This window comes from Balaenoptera acutorostrata, chromosome 17 (genome assembly GCF_949987535.1).
Source record: "Balaenoptera acutorostrata chromosome 17, mBalAcu1.1, whole genome shotgun sequence".
NCBI classification, from domain to species: Eukaryota; Metazoa; Chordata; class Mammalia; order Artiodactyla; family Balaenopteridae; genus Balaenoptera; species Balaenoptera acutorostrata.
In genome coordinates, this window is record NC_080080.1 from 70,262,064 (window position 1) to 70,286,681 (window position 24,618).

A 24,618-nucleotide genomic window follows, 5' to 3' on the forward strand; every position below is an offset into this window, starting at 1 on the left:
AACCACAGCTGGATGTTTGCCAGACCAGTCACTCTACACCTGGAATGGTAAAGATCTAGATGATGACAAGAATGCCAAGCCTTCACCAGGCTACCATGAGGTCAGTCATCAACTGAACAAACACTGAAAGGGGACACCTCTCCTGCCACAAACCATGATGCCAAGTTGGAGAAGGAGTGTGTGTTCAAATAAGAGAAAGAGAGCACAATGAAGACAGCCTGGGCATTTTTACTTAAAAGAACTGCTTACATTTTAGCTCAAACTGTTGAACAGAATTGGGTTAAATGAATTTCTTCACACTGCTCAGTGGGTAGGGCCTTACAAGGAAGGCCAGATCAGTTACAGACATGATAAATGTCACTTTTTTCAGGGAGAGGAGGACAGCAGATCTCTGTATATACTAACAAGACTACTGGAACTAAATACAATACATTTCATTACACTAATTAGAAAAGTGACTATTCTCCAAATAGCGGTCACTGGTACACTGACTCAGCCAAATATTCATTGTGCTTATTCTTTATGAAGTCCTACAGTAGATACCATGGTGATAAAAAGTAAAATTAGAAATGGACTTTACCTTTATGATGAAAAAAGGAGATAGAATACTCATTTAAAAAATTAAATATTTTTAAAATAGAGATAGAAAATGACAAATGTCTTAAGATACTGTGGAAATTTCAAGACAGTGGTTCTTCACATGGGATCAATGACTTTTAGAGTCCATTGACCCCGAGATGTGATGTGTCACAGAACCACATGTATGCACATTTTCTGGTGAGATGGTCTATCAGACAGTTTCACAAGCTTCTCCAAAGGGAGAGGTAAACAGGCAAAACTCTGCACTAAAAAAGGAAATTGTATTCCATTATAGTACACAGAGAAGATTGTGGAGGATATATCATTTGAAAGATAAGTAAAATCTGCAAAGTCTGGGGAGGCCATTCTAGGTTAAGGAAGAACAGCAGAATTGGAAATATTCTCTATGTTCCATTTTGTTCCATATGCTTTACATTACATACTTACAGTAAACCTCTTCTTTTTCTCTCTGTGTTCATCAGAGCTGGGAATGCTTACACTTGGACAGCTTTCCTTGTAGTCCATGGTATAATCCCTTTGAGTTTACTGCCTCAAAAGGACACCAAAAAGTGAGTCCGAAGAAATAGTCAGCAGAGGACAAACACAATTAGCTAATCCAAAACATAAAACCTCTTGAGGTAATGTTCAAATTCCATCATGCAACCTTAACCAACAGAAAAAAAAAAAAAATTAGCAAAACGATTTTAAAATACCGTGATTTGCCATTCCTTGCTCACAGAACCCATTTTATGCTTATTCTGGCAGGAATTTACTTTTGATCGTAAGTCTCAGCCCAGGTGAGAAACATGGTTTCTGTTATGTCCCTGTCAACAGCTAAGTCACAATCATTTACGTCCCATCTACCTTCTTTTCTACTAAGAAACTCTGGGAGTTTATATACCACGGCTCATATGGACTAAGGGCTAACTCGCAACTAAAAGGACCCTAGTTTGATGGATTTAAGAGCAGGGTTTTTCAAAGGATGGTTTTCAAGCTTTTAGCATCAAGATGAACAGGTCAAGTTTGCTTCAGATTAGGAACCTGTATGGTAAGCTAATTATTTACCCCCCATTTTACAAATGAGGCAACTGTCACACAGACAGGTTAAATGATTTGAACCCAGGCTGTCTAGCTCCAGGGTCCTGACTCTTACCCACTGTGCTAGGCTGCATTTTAACAACTATGGATAATTCTTATGCACTGGACCCCTGGTCAGAGATATTACAGTAGATCTTCATACAAAACAAATCCAATTATGCTAATATTATCATCCCACCCACGGACAAAGGGCTCAAGATGTCACACTGATGTCACCTTCGCTACACACAGCAGCCCACAGTCTCCACTGACACCAAATAATACCTTTTAAAGGGTTAGTCTGACAGGTTCCCTCGGTGATTAATTTCAGGAAGTCACTCTGATCTAATAGTTGCAAATAAATTATATTCAGGTAACGATTTCAAATATCTATCAGCAGACATCGAATAATCAGGTATAACGAAATTTAACTGATTACAAAGGTGGTTCCTTTGAGATGATTCAAAGCCTACTTTGTTGGATTTGCCGCTGGAAATGCAGTCAGGAAGGATTTATATGCAGTTAAATTAGTTGTTAGAAAACATGGTCCCCTCCTAAGCTTAGGGTGCAGCATCTGTTATAAGTTAGAGTACCCTAAAACCCCACAAGAGCAGCTTCCCCCCACCCTCCACTAGACCAGGGCACCATCTTGACAAGAGCCTTGTCCTCCAGGCACAGTGCTCTTCTGCTAAACAATCAGAGCAAGTGGAACCCACAGCTCTGCAAAGGCAGATGAGCCCTGCCCAGGAGCCCCAGGACCCACGTCAGCGCATGCTGCTCCATCCGCAGCAGACATGATGAGAGGGTGAAGGCTATGGTGCTACACTATCCACACCCGTCCCTTGAGAATGTGGGATCCAGGGGGTGGTAGGGCCTGCTGGTACTCTATTTACGTACGCGCTTGAAAGCCTACTGTGCCTTACCGTGCGTGGTCCGGAGGAGCAGAACTAAAGGAGAACATCATGCCTCAGGCCTTCCCTATGGAACGGACATTAAGATATGACATTAAGTGGCATCAGGAATAGACGAGGGAGAAAGACCTGGGGGGGAAGGATAAGTTGTCCACACAAGGTGCCCAGGGGACATCTCAGCCTACGTGGACAGCAGGCGGTTAAGTGTAGAGCCCAGCACTCAAGGGGCACACTCAAATCTGGGCCAGAAATACCAGTCTGGCAAGAGCGCTAAATGGTCCCCATTTGCCCTTCCAGATCCAACACCACTCTTCTCCACCCGCCACGGCCCAGAAGGTGGGCCTCTGTGGACCTCACACTGAGGCAGCCTGCCTCCTGCCCTTGCCCTCTGGCTTCTGGTTGGGTTCATCTAACGCGAGGCACTAGCAGGAGACGGAAGGGTAGGAGAAGGTATGTAGTCCTCTTCCTCCCTTTCTAACAGGCAGCGGTTTCTCCTCCCAAGGCCACAGTCCCCACCAGGCGACCCCTCTCCCACAGCTACAGTTAAAGGCCTGGGAGTAGTACGGCTTCCAAACACCGTTAGAAGGGGTGCTTCACCACGCCCTGCTGCTGCTGCTTCTGTCACCTCTGCCCACAACAGCTTAGTAAATAGTCCCTTTGTTCGAGTCCCTTCAATTACTCAAGTGGGTCACGACTGATGCAGTAACTGCTACCAAGAATGACCCCAGGAAACAGACCCTCAAGAATGGGATGCATGTTTGATGCATCCTGATAACCTTCCTATAGAGGGAGAGGAGGGGAAACTGATACTCTGGCACATAGTGATACCAAGATCACTCAAATTCCCTGTCACAGGATGAAGTATAGGTGGTGAGCAAGGTGCTGTAAGTCCAAGTAGATGATGAAAATGTTGATTTCAAAGATTGTGACATGGGCTGCAGCTGCTTCTGATTGTCTTTGAGAATGTGCACAAAGCAAACTAATTGAAAGTTATGAATTCCCAAACAGATGAGTGGAAAATCTATGGCTGTTATAAAGGAGTCCTTTTTTTCTAATAGCTGTTAATCTGATAGGACTAAGGATCAAGCCACAGTTTGATGATAAGGGCTGCAGAACCAATTAAACATGCAACCCTGCAAAGTCAAATGATCCTAAATCATGGATGCAGGCACTCGGGCAGATACAAATGAGGCTAGGAATGTTGAACTCCACATTCAGCTGAACATGTCTGCTGAAAGCAGCAATTTACAGCCCTCTGAGAAGACCCAGCCTCCTAACCCACCTTCCATAAAACCCTTTCAAGTTGTTTCACAAGGGGATGCCACTTCTCTTCACCACCTACTCCCACTAACCCCTCATGGCCTCCTAATGGGAATTAAGATGCCAAAAGAGCCCAGAAAGAAGTTCAAAGCCTACTAAGAAGAGACTATCTTCACACCAAAAAATCTGCAGAATCTCAACAATTAAACCAGGAGTTTGAGGAGCACATATAGGAGTACATTCACAGGATGTTAGACCAAGGAGGACTAAATATAAGATTACTGTGGCCCTACACACAGCCACAGATGTATCCCACCAAGCTTTCTCCAGACCTTACCTAAGAGGTACCAGCAGCCATTCACAAGGGTGACTGTCCACTGGGGAAAGAGAAATGCGTAGTCTTTCCAAGGGTTACCGGACACTAGCTCTGAACTGACACTAACCCCAGCAGACCGAAAACGTGGTCCACCAGTCAGAGCACCCATCTCACTCCAGAGAGGAGGTGAGAGATAAAGTCAACCCTGGTATCTCTTGGTGGGTCCAATGGGAGCACAGGCCCATCCTGCAGTTATTTCCCTAGTCCTAGAATTTTAGTGGAAATAGATACACTTAGTAACTGGCCAAATCCCTGCATTGATTCCCTGTTCTGTCATAAAAGCCATTAGGGAAGACAGGGCCGTGAAGAAGCCCTTGGAACTCTCCCCCGTTTCCCCACAAAGAAAGCAAACCAATAACTATACCCCATCCCTGGAGAAGCTCACAAACCAGTACCACTATCAAACATTTGAAGGATGCAGGGGTGTTGGTTCCTATTACATCCCCGTTTGACATGCCTGTTTACCTAGACCAAAGCCAAAAGACCTTAGAGCATGACTATGGATCACTACAAATTTAATCAGATGGTGATGCCAATCACGCCTGCAATTCCAGATGGGGTGTTTTTGCTGGAGAAAATAAGCATAACCCCTGACATCTGGTAAGCAGCTACTGACCTGGCAGAGGGTAAGGGGAACGTAAAATAAGTACTAGAAGAAAAAAGGAATGATTACCAACTTGAGCCAAAAGATTAGCTACAGACGCAGAGACTACAGCAGCTTTGTTTTAGTTTTTTTCTGTTACGTTACACAGAGCAGTGCCTCCGTGTGGGAGCACGAGTGAACTGGCTGCGGTGACTAGAGGACCTTGCGTTTCCCCCGAGTCAGGAACAGGAGCTTTACGCCCAAAGTGTGAGTGAATGCTAATGGACAGCAAGAGGAAAACTGCGCTGGATATTCTCTATTTTTCTTTTCAGATCCACCTCCACCCTGCTCCACACCCCAGGGCACCAACCTCCAAAGCCTGCACCCCACAGGCTCCCTTGCCCTCTAGCTGCTGGTTGATCTCATCCAGAGAGGCACTGGCAGGACATGGGGTGGAAAGAAAGGGATCAGGAAACATAATTCCTCACCCTGCTCCCTCCTGGGCAGGCTGCTGCTTGGCAGTTGCTGCGTTCCTCTCTGTAAGGCCAAAGCTTCTGTCAGGAGATCCTTTCTCCTTTCTCCTATGACTACAAACTGTACAAATGTACAGTTCTCTACCTCGGGTCCTTGGACACATTTAAATTCTCTGAGCCTTAGTTTCCTAATCTAGGAAGTGAAGCTAGCAACACTTCATATGGTTGTTTTAAGGATTCGACATGAGTGTAAAAAACCCAGCACTGCACAGGCAGTCAATAAACTGAATCAAATACATAACAACTTGTTTCAAATTTGTTTTTATTCCTTCATTCAACAAACACTTACTAAAACTTTCATTACGCATTAAGCAACAGAAAGACAAAGATAAAATTCTACTTGCAAGGAACTTACCTAATGGGGTTGAATGATAAGCAATATAGAACTTTCAATAGTTGGCTAAGTATGATTTTAGATGTATGCATGGTACACTCTGAGAGCACAGAAAAGGGACACAGATGCAGACTGTCATGTATCCTCAGTCTCGCTAAAAATAAAGCCAAGCAGGTATGGGAGCAGAAGTTTGAAAGATATCATACTTGTTTGCCTCAATTTTCTCTGGAAAAAGGAGCTAAAGTCATAGGTTGGAAATGAATATACTGCTGTGAAGAAAAACGTAGAGATTAAATCACTTGCCCTAGCTAGTATCCAGCAAATAGGCGATAGAGCTAGGGTTCAAATCAAATCTGTTCAACTCCAAAATCTATATGTATTAGTTTGCTATACCACACTGTCTCTCCTTAAGAAAGATTTTCCTTTCCTTCAAACTAAATCAAACCGGCAACCTAACAATATTTAACATTTAGTGGCTAAGCAAGATTATAAATCAGACTGTGCTTTACTTGTATTAATCTGATTGCTCCTCACAACAGCCCCACTGAGAGGAAATGTAGGAGAAAATGAAGCATAAAAAGATGAAGTAACCCACTCCAGGTGGTGCAGTCAGGATTTGAACCAGCAGTGGTCTGACTTTAGAATCTTTACCCATTATACCACCCTGCCTCTCCAACATATATATGCTCTAAAGAGTCCTCTGGAAAGCAATGAAGAAGGTTCATAGATGTATTTTTAAGTGGTCAGAAGTAAAATTTTGAAAAAGCAACCCTATTACTGTAAATTTAAGATATATTTATTCAGTAAAACTGAAGCAATTAAAATTCTGCAAAATCATCCAGTGGCCAGGCAGCCCCATAAAACAGAATGAGAAGAGGACTGATACAAGAATCCCACACTAAGAAAGAACAAAAAGCTGTGTTCACGTGGAAATAAAAGTTGGGACTTTTGGGTAGGTTAATAGGTATGGAGAGCTTTTCAAAGAGGAACCAGAAAAGAATTTGCCTTCACTCTGCTGGAGAGTCACAAGATAATCTTGTAGATTGGTTCCCAGGAGCAGCTGGCTTGCCTAGGGGTAGATCACATGGCTCTAAGGAGGCGTAGTTCAGATACTAACCCAGAAAGGAAGAACTAACCTTAACATCCAGCTAATGAATTAACTCAGACAAGTCCAACATAACAAAAAGAAGTGGGTCAGATGAGAACAGAACTTTCAGAAGCCAGCTGGATCTTAGGAGGGAGAGTGCTTAGCAAAGATAATGTAACGGCTAGTAAACACTGTATTTATAGTGGTTCTCGACAAGGGAACATTTGGGAATGCCCAGAGACATTTTTGGTTGTCACAGCTTGGGGGCTGCTAGTGGCTACCTGTCAAGGACGATGCTAAGCACCCTACAATGCACAGGACGATCCCTACAACAGAAACTTACCTGGCTCAAAACGTCAATACTGCTGAGGCTGAGAAACCAACGTTTACTGAGTACTAACACCAGGCACTGTTTTATGTGTTCACATCTAACACATCACTTACTCCTCACAGAAGTGTCATTATTCCCATTTTACAGATGAAGAAACCTAGGCTATCAGCTCCACACCCTCACACAGCTTTGGGTGGCAGCACTGTGAAGCGAACACGGCTCTGACCCAAGAGCCCAGTGTGAACATGCTGCCTCTCAGTTTCCTATGGTACTGCTGCACACACCCCCTTCTTCTAAATCACCTCTGGAGAAACAAGAGATGAAGGGAAGGGAGCATCAAGTGTCCATCAGCAATTGGGTTATAGAAAGACAGCCACGCATAGGAAAAGCAGCTTTCAACTCGGCCACCAGGAGGGGTCAGTGCAGCACAGACAGTGTCAGGAGTGCTGCTGAAGACATCACCCATCAACATCTAACCAACAGCTTAGGACAGAGCAGGCTCTGGGGTGGGGATGGGGGGGTGTCCCATCACAAGGACGATCAAGGGCTAAATTATGAAATAAAGACAATACAAAAAGGGATGCTACCACAGGATTTTTTTAAGCATTAATAGATTTATTTTTTTAATTTGGGGCCTGTAAAAAGTAGAAATATGAAAAAAAAAGATGAAATTTCATGATAGAAAACTGTCCAAATTCATGTTATATTAAAATTTTTTTGATAAATACTGATTAAAATAGATGGATATTAGTTAAGGATTTCTTTTTTTTTTTTTTAAAGCATTTTCCCCTTCATCACCATGCCCATCTTTTTGTCCATTGTATGCAATAATTGTCCTGGATCTTGTCCACCTTTGTTTCAGACAGCCAAAAAAAAAAAAAATGTTCGTAAGAAAGTCAAAAGATTCTTCTGCTTTTCCCTCTAAAATATAAGCAGACACATTCTTAACTCCATTTCCTTCACAATCATGAAGACTGTTTGGTACTGACTACTGGACCCTACCCAAATAACAAGGTAGATACATTTATACCTATCAGTATCCACTCAACTAATATGGCAGAAAAGGGTCAGTGATTCACATCAAAGCACAAAGGGAAATTAAGAACAATCCTGTTCCAAAAGGAAGGAGCAGGCCTGGAAGAGCTACAGGTTTTCTTGAGCCAGGGGGACAGCACTGGATGCTGTGTGTTTGGAAACAAGGATCCAAAGGAGGGAGCCGACAGAGACAGTCAAGGAAGAGACAAAAGAAAATCTGTGCACAGACTTTGGGCATGGCATGGGGACTGGTATGAGAAATGGGAGATGGGGACTGACCCAGAGAATAAGAAAAAGAATTGCGGGTGGGATGAGGGCAGGAATTATTCCCTAGGAGGGTACAGGTCAAGCAGATAGGTTTCATTTTAAACTATATTAAAAGCACCTTCCCAGGACACTCTTACCCCAAGCTAACTGGTTACTTTATTGAAAGTTTACTGTAACAGTATATAATCTGTATCTGTTTATTTCCCCCTCACAGAATACCAGCTCCAAATATATCCGAAATGTTTCAAGAGAAACAAAGCACATCTTTGTCACATCTGTAAATTAAGTTCATTGCAGAAGAGCTGAAAATTCTATTCTAACAGGATCTGCCAATGGAAGATACATAGTAACCTTCCCACACATATCACATGATGAATCAGTTACAACTTTTCCTGTTTTCCTTCCTTACTCCTATATCCTTTCTCTAATTCCCACCCTACCCCCTTTGATTTCTCTCTCATTCTGTAATCACAAAGCAGTCCTAGTTTTTCATAGGTTTATTGCATCTCTGACTTGAGACATCTTTTATTTATCCTAATTCTCGATAAAGAAAAGTGATGTAAGAATCAGAAATAAAATCTGTGCAAAATATCCAATGGGGAGACACAATACAGAATAGTCTGCACCCAAACAACTGGATAGGATTGTTCCAGAATCTGGACAAAAGTTATGTGAGTCTGTTGGTTTTCTGAAACTGGCTGCATTTTATTAAAGACATTTGAGGAAGGGACTGAGTGAGGAGGTGGAAGTAACTGCTGACAGTCCTTTGTTCTCCAATACTAAAATCAAAACTGCCAGGAGAAACAGGAAGGTCTTAAACTTACCGCAACTAACATGCCCCTCTGCTGGTTCCAGAACAACAGGGCAAGGGTGTTAACTGCAGCAGCAATGCTCTGCTCTACTCTCCTTGGCCTCCCAAGGTCACCATCTTGGGTTCGCCATCACCAGAACGCCTGCCCTACTTCTGGCTTCCCAAGCTTTTCCACTGAGAGGCACACTACCACGCAGAACACTTGCAAGGATGATTCCCTGGGGGATTGTGACCACTGGCAGAGAGATGGGTGGATGGTTGACCACACGAGGCAAAAGAAAAGTGAAGGCGGGATTCACATGGAACCACCAGTGGCAAAATGCTGCAGGCCACAGGAAGCCTAGGGTAAAGCTGCTTCTGACTGGGGAGGCTGGGAGAATTCAGATTGAGGAGGCATCAAAAAATCCAAAAAACAAAAACCTAACCAAAAAAAACCCCACCAAAAAAACAATCACCATCACATCGCACAGAGTCTCTTGGGAGCACCTCCAACCTGGGATCTCTGCTCTGTTCTCACCCCCTTCCAATCCATTCTTCCCACAGCAGACACAGTGATTTTTTTAAATCACTGTACATCTGATAATTTCACGCCTTTGCTTAAGCTCTTTCCAGAATCATCAATTTCTCCCCCTTTACTAGATCAATTCATTACTATACATACTAATATGCTATAATATCTTAATAAAATTCTCCCTAAAAATAGATTTATTTAACAGATACTTACACAGTGCTTACCATGTACTACAGATATGTAATTAGTCTATGCCCCAACTTTCATTATTTACATGAATGATCCTACCTGATAACACCCTTAACTAAGGCGTTTTATAAACAAGGAAAACTCAGGGTAAACACAGGTGTATAACAGGGTGATATGTATAACAGTGTGATAAAGGATACTTTACTTCAAAGCAAATATTTGCTTTCAAGATTCTTCTGACAGTAAAACTTAACTGGTTAGCACATTAGAAGAAATTTCCCAAAGGACAAAATTTACAACCAATTACAAATTCAAATTATCATACACTTTAAATATAAGCTGTAGTATGTTAAAATCCTGACCTTACGTTAGTTGTTGTCAGTAAAGATAATACGCAGAATTTTACCTTAAAGTTTTAACATTTCAAAAATTAGGACTTAATCAAATATGGGCGGAAGATCTAAATAGACATCTCTCCAAAGAAGACATACAGATGGCCAAAAAGCACATGAAAAGATGTTCAACATCACTAATTATTAGAGAAATGTAAATCAAAGCTACAATGAGGTATCACATTACACCGGTCAGAATGTCTATCATCAAAAAATCTACAAACAATAAATGCTGGAGAGGGTGTGGAGAAAAGGGAACCCTCCTACACCGTTGGTGGGAATGTAAATTGGTACAACCATTATGGAGAACAGAATGGAGGTTCCTTAAAAAACTAAATGCAGAACTATCATATGATCCAGCAATCCCACTCCTGGGCATATATCTGGAGAAAACCGTAATTCGAAAAGATACATGCACCCCAATGTTCACTGCAGCACTATTTACAATAACCAAGACATGGAAGCAACCTAAATGTCCATCAAGAGAGGAGTGGATAAAGAAGATGTGGTACACTTATACAAAGGAATATTACTCAGCCATAAAAAAGAATGAAATAATGCCATTTGCAGCAACATGGATGGACCTAGAGATTGTTATACTGAGTGAAGTAAGTCAGACACAGACAAATATATGATATTGCTTACATGTGGAATCTAAAAATGGTACAAATGAACTTATATACAAAACAGAAATAGAGTCACAGATGTAGAAAACAAGCCTATGGCTACCAGCGGGGAAAGAGAGGGGGGATAAATTGAGAGACTGAGATTGATATATACACAGTACTATATATAAAATTGATAACTAATAAGTACCTACAGGGAATTCTACTCATTACTCTGTAATGACCTATATGGGAAAATAATCTATAAGAGTGGATATATATATATGTATAACTGATTCACTTTGCTGTACACCTGAAACTAACATAACATTGTACATTAACTATACTCCAATAAAAATTATTTTTAAAAACCCACAAAAATTAGGACTTATATACATATATTTTTTCCCTACCAACTCTTTCCGGTCAGAAACTGCAGATTCATCCCAGGAACGGTAAAATAAATTTAGATGATACTTGTAAGAAAATAAATTAGGCTAATGGGTGCCCTAGAATGGGAAAATCCCAGTTGAGGTTTGGGAGGCAAGAGAGAAGAAAAGAGAGAATTAAATTGCAGAAGTGTCTACACAAGTTCCTGAAACAAGTTCTAATCTATTAGAAAAAAATCACAAGTAAAATAAAAGCATTCACTCAACTGGAATATGTGCAAGGGTATGTTTATAATGAAATGAAGCAAAATATATTAAACCAAATGCTGATAGAAGACTTAATAAAACTGAAAGCTTCAACAAGAGACAAATTCAAGCATCTTATATCTATCACCTTTCTCTGAAGAGTTAAAAGCTTCTGGCATATATCTTCTCCATATATCCAGAAAATAAATGACAAAAGAAGTACAAACATTTTATTAAACAATGAAGGGAAAGAAGGTAAACTATTCTCCACAGATCAGAAAAAGGAAGAGAATGTTCAGTCTTACCAGCTCAGGAAACAAAGGGAGACAGTATTATTCGTGCCTAGAGATGCAGAAAGAAAATAAAGCTCAGGAATAATTCCTCACAAGAAAACCCAAAGCTGCAGATGGCGCCGTGACGTCTGTCTTGTCCTAATGGTTTTCTGAGTGAGTTTATGTATTTTTTTAAAATTTATTTATTTATTTATTTTTTGGCTGCGTTGGGTCTTTGTTGCTGCGCCCGGGCTTTCTCTAGTTGTGGCGAGCGGAGGCTACTCTTTGTTGCGGTGCGCAGGCTTCTCATAGCAGTGGCTTCTCTTGTTGAGGAGCACGGGCATTAGGCGTGCAGCCTTCAGCAGTTGTAGCTCGCGGGCTGTAGAGCACAGGCTCAGTAGTTGTGGCCCACGGGCTTAGTTGCTCCGCGGCATGTGGGATCTTCCTGGACCAGGGCTCGAACCCGTGTCCCCTGCATTGGCAGGCGGATTCTTAACCACTGTGCCCCCAGGGAAGCCCTGTGTATTTTTTTTAAACTTGTGCCTGCCCACCTTCGTGGATGTTGGGTTTGTTGCTTCTAAAATCCAGACCTCAGTAACTTCATTGGAATATTTTTAGGACTGAATTTCACCTGCCTTCTTCCTGAAGTGCCCATATTGTAGAAATGATGGTTGAGGCTCAATATTTAATGACTTAAAGACCCATTAAGGAGAAGTTTAAGTTCACTTTTATTTAAAAAACAGATAAGTAGGTGCATATCTTATTTTTCCTCAAAACAGTAACTGGAATTTGTGTGTGCATGTTTTCTGTCCTCCAGGAGCTTATATGTAGCAAAAAAGAAAAGACAAATGCCCAAAGAATTCACGGTAGAGTGTGATAAATTCTTAAAAAGGCATGAAAAGTCACTAGAATTCAGAGGAAGGAAATACCACATCCAACTGAACCTATCTAGGTATTTGGGGTAGTGGTAACATGTAAGGGAGGTTTTGAAGCCTGGACACTCAAAAACAGAAAGAGCAGCAAAAGTTCTCGTTACAAACAGGTTAACAGTCATTAGTCCAATTTGTCTGAATTCCTGCCTACCTGGGGGAAAAGATGGACTCATTAATAAAAAGAGAAAGAGAGAAACTGTCATGAAGCAACCTTGGGATTTTACAGGGTATTACCATTAAAGCCTTATTTTACTTTCACATTTACAAGCATAAGTTGGAAATCACTTTTCTTATATACAGGAGATACAGACTGGAAAAGTGGATTTGCGATCATGTTGCAGAGAACTCTGAATGCCAGACTTCTCGCTCTGGATTTCATTCTGCAGATGAGAATGTGAAGGCAAACGAAAAGGGAGCTGGTAGAGCTGTAGGTGTAGAGGAGGAAATGAAATGGAGGAGTGCTTGAAGAAATGGGAGCTTGGAAACAACTGGAATGGCAGGTTTGCAAAAAACTGACACAAGTCAGTAGCTATTTGCACATGGAGTGACAGGTAGAAGGAGGACTTAACGTTGCCTCAAGGTTTTATTCCTGGGTAACAGGAGAAATAACCAGAAATGGGGAGAGGGTGGAGCAGGGCAAAATGAATTGTGAATTGGCTTAAGTACTTCCTAGCCCTAGTTGGAAATGTCTGCATGTGACACACTCCGGTGCCAGGCAGTTTCCAGACACTTAGGGTACAGCAGTGAACACAACAGGCAAGCACCCTGCCCCCGTGGAACTTACCATCTAGTGGCAGACAAGAGATAATAGACAAAAAGATAAACAGACAAATACATATTATAGGAAGGGTAGGGTTGTATGGCATTTTAAATAGGAGGGTCAGACTGAGATAGTAACATCTGAACAAACACCTACAGGTAAGGGAGTGGCCTCTAAAAGGGGCCAGGGAAGAGACAGCAATTAACAGACCAATATCCTATTTCCTTGGGCTAGCATTCCGTGCCTATCTTACCCAATCAAGAAAACTTCACAATGATAACGAACTGCCTAGAAGGTCAATTCGTTTATACTGGCTGTTTACATTCCCTACATGAGAGAAAAGGACTGCATAAAACAACAAAACCAAAGCACTGTTAGAACATGTTTGTACAAAGCTTAAGAAGACAATCCTCTTGTTCTCAAAGCAATCATTGATGTAGCAACTTTCAGACTTGTGATTTAAATCAAAGGTGCTGAAGAATGATTATGAATCATGCAGTTAAGCTACCAAGCAGGATGTTGCTGAGAGAAAAATTATTCACAGCCCCATAAAGCTGTCAAAAATAAAAATAGTACTATTATCAACACAAGAAGTAATATCATCCTTCGCTTTTACAATTTGTTGCTCAGCAGAGCTGAATTCTGGTCTAAGCCCTGCCATTTATTGGTTTGGGGTCTTTGGGCCTCAGCCTTATGTATAAAGTGCAGCCCATCTGGTTTTTCAGATTACTTTCAATTCTGAGTTTCCATGTGGCAGGTTACGATTTTTATGATGTTTATTTAGTTTATGTATTTGGGTACTCTGGTTTACCTCATTTTGCAATAATATTACAAGTAAGCACCCACCCAAAATAGTACAACTTATAAGTTCTGTATAAAGTGATATTAACTTCTTTTTAAGCACCAGAGCTTGGTGCTTAAAATGAGGCTACACTCACTGGAAAAGTGCTGCCTTTCTTCATGCCTCTTCCAGAACAACCTTCAAGACTGAGGTTTCTCTATCATTTGAGAGTAGCTCTGATTTGGAGCAAGGTAGATGGATCACGTCTCTAGTACGACAGAAAAGTAATGAGACCTTTTCCAGTGGGACTCAGTCTTTGAAAACTGTTCCAAAGGAATCCCCAAGCAACAGCTCTGCAGAAGGTTTTTCTTTCTGCAGCTTTGAAGATTAATGCCCATCTGACTGCATAATAAAGAAAACAGCCAAAGTTATTGTGGACTATGAGGCAGACACTAAGTAGTAACTCATTTAATCCTCATAAAAATCCTATAAGGCTGCATCTCTTCTTATTCTCATTTTTCATATGCAGAAGCAAAGTCATAGAGAAGTTAAGCAAATTGCCCAAGTTTTCACAAATAATAAGTAGATTCAAAGCCTGCTCGCTTAATCTCCACAATCCACTGCCTGCGTAAACCCTGGTGTCCTTGTTTAAATAACAGTCCCACTACCAGTCGCACTCTTCCTGCGATCTGAATAATAGCACGAAGTCAAAATAAAGCCGCATCGTAAGTTCACTACCGAGTTTCTCCTCCAGTCCTGAACCACGAAACAGAAATGTATTTTAAAGAATACAAAGTCTCTGGAGTACCTGAGGTCTCTCGAGATTTGTGTGGTGCGTGGAGGCGGGGTTCGTCCCGGAACTAATGAGGTGAACAAGTGCTGCGAAAGTAGAGTCCGACCCGGTCTCCCTCACTCGGGGCGCTCACGCCACGCGGCCGCCGGCCAGCGCCCTGCGTTCCTACTCCGCGCGGAAGTGGCACCGGGGCCCGTCCGGCCAAACGATACCTGCCTCAGGCGCGCGCCCGCGGGATCCCTCCACCTGGCCCACGCGGCGCAGGGCCCCCTGCCCATACTTACCTTCGGGGACCCACGCCCGGCGTGTGGCAAGCGGGAAGCGCCGCCACAGCGACGCCACACTCCACCGGGTCCCACGCCGCACCTCACGCCCCCAGCGGCGTCCGCCGCGCTCCCTGCCCGGGCCCGACCTCCGGGCCCCGCCCCTCGCGGCAGGGCCCGCCCCCACCAATCAACGGCGCCGTCTGGGCCGCTGGCCCCGCCCAAAGCGTGGGGGCAGGGCTTTAGCTCACTCAGCTCCGCTCCCGGCTCGCTCCGAGGGCGGTGCTTCCGAGAGGAGCTGTAGGCAGGGTGCCGCCGGGAACGGGCTGGGGGTGTGTGACCCCCGAGGGAGGAAGGGCGGGAGGCAAGCAGAGGGAAGGGGTAAAGGGAGAGAGACAGCCGTTGGGGTAAGAGGAAGAAAGGCTTGGGAAGGGGAAGAGAAGCCACTCTCCCCGGGTTCCAGCTAAGGTGTAGGACTGGGTGAGACATCTTAAAATAACAGAGTTCACTTAACTCAGGGCATTGACTAATCTCATTTTATCTTCGGGCAGGGCAGGAGTCACAAACGAATTCTGGGTTCCATGCGTGAGAAGTCACAGGGAATGGGGTTTAGAGGGGCAAAGAAAGGAAGTAATTCCTTTACTGATCTCCACCACACAGCCTCTTTGTTTTAAAAATTGTGGAAAAGACTCCCAGTAGGAATCCTCACTCCAGACTTAAATAAACGTTAATCATTCCCTCTCCCGTCAAACAGCTCCCCTCAGACAACTTTTCAAGAGAGCAGACCTGAGTTTGGCATTAATGCCCATAGTGTACGACTACAAGGTTTGCGACGGCGTGTATGGACAGAGAAGAAAATCAGACTACTGGAAAGGAATTAACTATTAATTTACTTGATTTGGGAAGGTGAAAAACGATTTGAGGAATCAAGTCAATAACTAATTGAATTATGGTGGGGAAAACACAAGACTCACTTTGCCAGCAAGCAGGATTGATACACAGTAACCTTTGCTAGAAGAATTTCAGAAAATAATGCCAGGAGGCCAGCCTAGCTGTGTGGCCTGAAGGAAAGTCACAATAAGGAAGTCCTCAGTTTCCTTATCTGTAAAATGAAGCGATTAGGCCAGGTGCCCTCATGATCTCTAAATGCCCTTCCTCACTCCACATCCTGCCAGGTTCAACAATTAAAGGAGGAGGACCACAGGGAAAGCGCTGTCCAGTCAGAAGCCACACAGAGAAATTGGGAATTTTTAGAAAAAGCCTCAGGGATCTCTGGTATCATTTCATTCAAGCTCTCCTCTCTGACTTTTCTATTTGTAATAATAATAACACTCTACTCCTAGCTCAAAACTTCAGGCTCTTCTTCCCACTCAATCCTCACATTTAGTCACTAGGTCTTTGGTTTTCTCCATTACAGGGTCTCTTCAATGACCCTTCTCATTTTCACTGTCATCTCTGTGCAAAGTACAAATTCAAAGAACTCAGAATCTTGCATCTGACCCTTACCTACTTTTTCTACCTAATCTCCAACCACTCTCTGTGTACACATTTGTCTGACAGACTGTCTCCTCACTGTACAGTATCCACAACATACAGCCAACACTCCTGCCGCTGCCGCTGCAACCTTACAGCCACTGCTTCTCCACTCAGAATACCTCTCCTCAGTCCTAGCTACCTGTCAGGACTATGATAGCTCAGCTCAGGGACCTCTCTATGCAATAAAACTGCTATAATGCTTAGAATCTGTACTGCTCCACTTGGCACTTAGCAAGAACTACCTTGTTTTGTTTTCTCTCTTATTTATCATATTTATCTTCAAAACTAAACCATAAGCTACTCACTGGATGTGCCCAGGTTCCAGCCGATCCAGGAAGAAAAAGCTATTTTCAATATCTCAAAAACCCTAAAAGAAATTATATATTCATCAGCAATTAGGCTATTCAGGTTACCCACAACAGCAAGATTCTCTGTTTTTGTCTGAAATTTTACAACACTGAAGTAACACCAATTACTTCAAGCGAACCAAAGCTTTGATGGATAGTTGTATGTGACTGATTCAAAAAACAGGAAAATAAATTATCATTAAATAAGACTTGTTTTGAAGACTAAATCTTTGAGATTCATGGAGGTACATAAAAATAAAAAGTAACCTACCCATTCTTTGTCACCCCATTGCCCAAACAGGTGATAAACCCATAGTAAGTGCTTAAAAATATATTCATCAGACTATGGTTATTTTCCGTTTTCCTTAAGTCCCCTCTCTCCCTTGCTGTAATTAAAATACTGGTCTTTTCTTTTTCATGCAAATAAAATTGTTGGAGTTTCCCCTTCTAATTCCAAATAAACTTTCAAGAATAAGATAAACAAGAATCACTCAGTACTTCTTGGAGTTGGACTACAAAGGTTTTTAGTGTTCCAGAAATAAACCCTCGATTCACAGTAAGCTTGTTAGGGGGCCCTACATACTATTAAGATCTTTAGAAAGTAAATTTTCCTTAACTGCAACCTTGCCCAAATGACACAAGTAGAAGCAGAACCAAGTTTGCAGAATGACTACCAAGTAAGAGTGAAAACTGATTTGCAATCTATCAATGGCTCCTTGTGTTTTGAAAACGTCACTGGCATGTTTAAAGGAAGCCCCAGAGCTCTGAGGTCTGGCCCAAACAATCTATAAATCACTAGTCACAGCAAACCTTTCTAATATTCTGGAGATTTAAGAAGTATTAAATAGGCAGACTAAACAACAGTCACACTTCATTTTACAGAGTGGTTGTACCAGAGGCTTTTGGTTAAAGACTCTTGGAACTTTTCCTGTCCTCGAAGTGTGAGGTGACTATTAAGAGTAGAGCCTTGGGGGAACTTCTGAATCCAGCCAAGATGGAGTAACAAGAACCATATTTGCCCTCCCACCTAAACCAACAACAACAAAAAAGAGCCAGACAAAATAAATAAAACAACAGTTTTTAAGATATTAGATGTCAGGCAGTAAAGGAGAGTGATCCCTCAGGGATGGGAAATGAAAAACCCAGCTTATTACCTTCAGAGACATTACAGGCCATGACATAGGAAAGGGGAATCGCAGGAGAACCCAGCAGATTCCCTGAGCTGAGGAGACGGAGCTGTGAGAACAAGATGGTTGGAGTTCACAGGACAAAGTATGGGAGACATAACAACAGAGAATCCCAGAGATCTGCAAAGGGTCCTCCTCCTCGAGAATTCAACAGAGTTGATCAGTGCATGCATGTGAGGAAACTACCCAAGGCTGAGGAAAGAACAAACCATTGAAAGCATTAGAAGGAACAGTACTGGGCACTCACAGAGGGACAGGAATAGTGGCTGTTCACACCAGGCTGACTAGAAAACCTCCCAATTCAATGAGGAGAGTACTCAGAAAGGTCTTGCCTTAGTACTGGAGAGTAATTAGCCCTAGACTAAATGCTGCTTGGATGCCACCCAAAAAACAAAAGATCTGAAAGGATCAAACTATTTTAAAGCAATTTAACTGCATCTGAAGTTAAAATTCAAACATATTTACAGGAATACAAAAATATTCAGCACCCAACAAGATAAAATTCACAATATCTGCCATTCAATCAAATATTACAAGGCACAGCAAGAGGTGGGAAAATATGACCCATAATGAGGAGAAAAACCAATCACTAAAACTAACCAACAACTGACACAGATGTTAGAACTAGCAGACAAGGACATTAAAACAGTTATTATAATGGTAATATACTTAAAAAATTAAGTAGAGACAAGGAAGGTAAAAAATTTCTAAATCCAACTTCTACAGATGAAAACAATTTCTGAGGTGAATAATACATTGGGTGGGATTAACAGAAGAGTAGACACTGAAAAGGAAAGGACTGGTGAGCTTGAAGACACACAACAGAAACTTTCCAAAATGAACTATACAGAAAAAAAGAAAAGAGAATCAATGTGCCATGGGACAAGTTCAAGCAGCCAAATATACTTGTAATTAGAGTCCCTGAAGGAGAGGGTTGGGGAAGGAGATCAGAAAAGACGTGTGAAGAAATATGACTGGTATTTTTCAAAATTTGATGAAAATTATAAACCCACAAATTTGACAAGCTCAATTAACCCAAACACTAGGAACATGAAGAAAACTATACCAAGACATTTCATAATGAAATTATTAAAAACTTGTCAGTGATAAAGCAAAAATCTTAACAGCAGCCAGAGGAAAAAAGGCAGACTATGTATGGAGGAACAAAGGTAAAAATGACAGCAGATTTCTTGTAAGGAACAGTTCAAGGAAAAGATAGTGGAGCAACATCTTTGAAATACTGAACAACAAAATTGTAAGCCTAGAATTCTATACCCAGCAAAAACATCTTTCAAAACTGAAGGAAATACAAAGATTTTTTCCAGACATATTAAAAAAAAAAAAGCTGAAGAATTCATAACCAGCAGACCCACACTACAAGAAATGTTAAAGCAAGTCCATCAGACAGAAGGAAAATGATTCCAGGTTTCTGGAAGTATAGATGTGCACTAGGAATGAAGAACACTGGGAATACAGGTTTCCCCTGCTATCCAAAAGTAGAGTCTTCCTATGAAAGCTTTCATAGCCCAAAATGGTGTAAAACGAAGTCAAAACAATATTTAAAAAGAACAACACTGAACGACTTAAACTACCTGATATTATAAAGACATAATAAAGCTATAGTAATCAAGACAATGTGATCATTAGAACACACAAATAGATAACTACAACAGAATAGACAGTGAAATAGAGCCTTGTGACCTTAGAAAGAGAAATTGCCCGAAGTATCACAACCACTCAAAAATAAGAAGAAGACTTAAATCCAGGTCTTCAACTTTAATTCCTGAGCTCTTTTCACTGTCACTGCCTTTCTCATCCAAGCTCATGTCTTCCATTTTCATCTCCATACAGTTGGACACAATACATTTACCTGAAGCATGACCTCTTTCCCAACTCTAGTTCCAAATTTCCAACTACCTGCTAAATATCTCCCCGCCAAAATAAATAAATTCATAGTTTTCCCTTCAAGCATATTCTATTAATATTACCTCCTAATTAGCACCTAATTAGTACCTAATTCTATTAATAGTACCTCCTTTTACCCAGTCACACAAGTTCAAAACCTTGGATTCTTCTTGGACTTCTCCCTAGATCTTCCCTCCCTTTCCCATTTAGGTTCTCAGAGCCTTTGATAATTTTGTTTTTGTTTTTTTTCTTTTTTTCTTTGTTTTGGCCACACCATGTGGCTCGTGGGATCTTAGTTCCCCAACCAGGGATCAAACCCGGGACCACAGCTGTGAAAGCACCGAGTCTTAACCACCGGACCACCAAGGAATTCCCGATAATTTTGTTTTCTTAGGCTAGAATAGGCTAACTCCTCATCATTCAGGTCTTAATTAAACAGCTGTCCCTTAGACAGCCCTCTCCTATCTAAAGTAGGCCTTCCTCTGTTATCTCTATCATAGTAGCTTGTTCATTTCCTTCATACAGCATTGATCACAGTTTGCTCTTTATTTCACTGTTTACTGTTCCCCTGTTCCTGCCCCATTAGAGTGCAAGGTCTATGAAAGCAAAATAACATATCCATTTGTTCACTATAGCATCCTTAGTGCCTAGAGCATATAATAATGTGGTGCAAATCATTAAGTGAATGAAGAGATTTGTTTCAAGTTTGACTCCACAATCTCTCTGGCATTTGTCCCTCTTCACTCCCACAATTTAGGTCCAAGCCATTCTGTTGTGCTAATTTTCTAATGGTCTCCCTAGTGTCCTCTCTTGTTCTTTTCCTATTCATGTTGTAAAATGCTGTCTAAGGAGAATTCTAGTCATGTCATTTTCTCTGTTCAAAAATCTATAATAATTTTAATGTAATCTCTGTCAAAACTCCAACAGACTTGTTTTGCAGGAATGGAAAAACCGATCCTCAAATTCATATAGATTTTCAAAGGGCCCTATATAGCCAAAACAATATTGAATAAGAACAAGGTCTCACACTTCCTGATTTCAAAATTTATCACAAAGCTATAATTCTAGCATAAGGATAGATCTATAGACCACTGGGATAGAATTGAGTTAATAAATAGATCTATAGCCCACTAATTTTCAACAAGGGTGCCAAGATCATTCAATGGGAAAAGGATAGTCTCTTCAAATGGTGCTTGGCCAACTGGGTATTCACACGCAAAGGGATGAAACTGGACTCCTACTTCACAACATATACAAAAATTAACTGAAGATGGATCAATGACCTAAAAGAGTTAAAACTATAAAACTCTCAGATGGAAACACAGGGATGAATTTTCACAACCTTGGATTTGGCAATGGATTCTTAGATATGACACCAAAAGCAGGAGCAATAAAAGAAAAAATAGATAAATTGGACTTCACCAAAATTAAAAAATTTTGTGAATCAAAGGTCATTATCAGGAAATTAAAATGACAACCTATAGAGTGAGAGAATATAACTGCAAATCATATATCTGATAAGAGTCTAATATCCAGAGTAAAGAACTTGTACAACTAAACAACAGAAAGATAAATAACACAATTAAAAAGTGGGTAAAGGACCTGAATAGACATTTCTCCCAAGAAGATATATAAATGGCCAAAAAGGACATAAAAAGATGTTCAACATCATTAGTCTTTAGGGAAATGCAAATCAAAACCACAAAGAGATACCACTTCTCATGCACTAGGATAGCAATAATCAAAAAAGTAGAAACTAAGTATTGGTGAGGATGTGGAGAAATTAAAACCCTCATACATTGTTGGTAGGAAAGTAAAATGGTGCAGCTGCTGTGGAAAACAATTTGGCAGTTGTTCAAAAAGTTAAACATAGAATTACCATATGACTCAGCAATTTCACACCTAGATATATACCCCAAAGAACTGAAAACAGGTACCCAAATAAATATTTATACATGTATGTGAATAGCAGCATTATTCACAACAGCCAAAAGATGGAAACAACCAAATGCCCATCAACATAGACAAATTGTGATACAAATACTCAATGGAATACTATTCAGTCATAAAAAGGAATGAAGTGCTGATGCATGCTACAATGTGGATGAACCTCAAAAACACTGTGCTAAGTGAAAGAAGTTAGGCATGAGAGTTTACATCCTGAATGAATCCACTTACATGCAATATTCAGAATAGGTAGATTCAAAGAAACAGAAAGCAGATTGGTAGTTGTTAGGGGCTGAGGGGATGAGAGAATGGGCAATAACTGTTCAATGGATATGGGGTTTAATTTGGGGGTGACAATAACGTTTGGTTTTTTTAAAATTTTTATTGGAGTATAGTTGATTTACAATGTTGTGTTAGTTTCAGGTTAACAGCAAAGTGAATCAGTTATACATATGCATATATCCACTTTTTTTTTTTTAAGATTCTTTTCCCGTATGGGCCATTACAGAGTATTGAGTAGAGTTCCCTGTGCTATACAGCAGGTTCTTATTAGTTATCTATTTTATATATAGTAGTGTGTATATGTCAATCCCAATCTCCCTATTTATCCCTCCCTCCCCTTATCCCCTGGTAACCATAAGTTTGTTTCCTACATCCATGACTCTACTTCTGTTTTGTAAATAAGTTTATTTGTACCCTTTTTTTAAGATTCCACATATAAGTGATATCATATGATATCTGTCTTTCTCTGTCTGACTTCACTCAGTATGACAATCTCTAGGTCCATCTGTGTTGCTGCAAATGGCATTTTTCGTTCTTTTTTATGGCTGAGTAATATTCCATTGTATATATGTACCACATCTTCTTTATCCATTCCTCTCTTGATGGACATTTACTTTGCTTCAATGTCCTGGCTATTGTAAATAGTGCTGCAATGAACATCGAAGTGCATGTATCTTTTCAAATTATGGTTTTCTCTGAGTATATGCCCAGGAGTGGGATTGCTGGGTCATATGGTAGTTCTGTTTTTAGTTTTTTAAGGACTGAGGATGACAATTATGTTTGAAACTAGACAGAAGTAGTGGTTGCACAACACTGTCATCAATAAATATACTAAATATCACTGAATTGTGCACTTTAAAATGGTTAACTTTATGTTATATGAATTTCACCTTAATTTTTAAAAAAACACCTTAACAATGATGACTGAATAAGATCTTATCAGCCTAGACTCCTAGATCCTCTATATTCTGACCATCATATGACCTTATTTCCCCTTCATGTACCCAGTGCTCCAAGCAAAATGAGCCCTTTCCTTTACATGCAACACAGACTTCACTTATCTGCATATATAAGTCCAACTGATCTTTCAAGGCATTATTCAACTATAAGCTCCTTTAAGATTTTCTCATTCTTTTTGTGGGGATACTCTCTTTCTTGTAAGTTTTTATGAGCATTTTATCTACACCTCTTGTTTTCTAACTCAGAGTATTTATTTATATCTATATATGCTCTATTAGCCAGTAATTTCCAGCAAGATCCACATGTGATTCATCCTCTTATTCCCAGGCTCCTTAGGATACTCTTACACAAAGCAGACACCTAAAAAGTTATTGAAGGAAAAAGATGAATAGAAAATGAATTTCTGCATATGAATCCTCTTGGCTTTCATTATAGAACTAGAGATATATTTTTCTGTGAATATATTTGACTCTAGAATGTCTAAAACACTTTGAAAATCACATGGGGTAATATTACAATTTCCTGATGAAATGGTTATAAAAATATTTCTGAACACTAATATAACTAGAATTATTTGTATCCTTGACAATAACTGCTAACGTTAACAGTACAAGTCATAATAAAAATAGCTAACAGTTCTATAGCACATATGTGCCACACTGTCCAAGCACTTTATATATACTAATCCTCACAATAAGCCTATCAGCTATATAAAATTATCACCCCATTTTACAGTTGAAGAAACACCTACAAAGTCAAAAAACATGTCCAGATGTCACTTAGCTAGTAATTGGTAGGCTTGGGATTAGAACCCAGGTACTTTGGTTCCAGAGTCTATGCTCTTAACCACTATGCTCTATCACCTCTCTACAATGTTTTATTGTGCATAATAAAATGTCTTTGAAAGGTCAATGAGTGTCCAAGAAAACATTTCCTAATATTCCAGAGCAGATTAATGTGAAACTTTCACTGTTTTCCCAGACTTTGCGTTTGAAATTTTGAGATGACTAATAACTTTTAGAAATAAACTTGATTTCACTGAACTGAAAGTATATTGACTAAGAAACAAAGTTGAAGCAGGAACACAATGTAACACAATTAAAGATATAATAACAAATGAACTATAATAAAGGAACA

General features: G+C 40.6%; 1 protein-coding gene across 15 annotated transcripts in view; it reads right to left on the reverse strand.

The window, feature by feature from the left end:
* The window catches only part of SGK3 (serum/glucocorticoid regulated kinase family member 3), a 153,507-nt gene that overhangs the window by 49,515 nt on the left and 79,374 nt on the right, over positions 1-24,618 (reverse strand). For 4 of the 15 annotated variants that reach the window (XM_007185010.2, XM_057532025.1, XM_057532021.1 and 1 more), the window contains exons 2-3: positions 2,580-2,634; positions 1,027-1,243 (exon numbers count right to left, since the gene is read on the reverse strand). The exons of 3 other annotated variants lie outside the window; for them this stretch is intronic. In XM_007185010.2, coding sequence (XP_007185072.2) covers positions 1,027-1,104 — 78 coding nt within the window. In that variant the 5' untranslated portion in view covers positions 1,105-1,243; positions 2,580-2,634. Of the gene's footprint in view, positions 1-1,026; positions 1,244-1,941; positions 1,962-2,579; positions 2,635-15,338; positions 15,387-24,618 lie in introns of those variants that run through there. 8 more of the 15 variants (XM_007185009.2, XM_028167183.2, XM_007185014.2 and 5 more) reach the window with 8 other exon arrangements.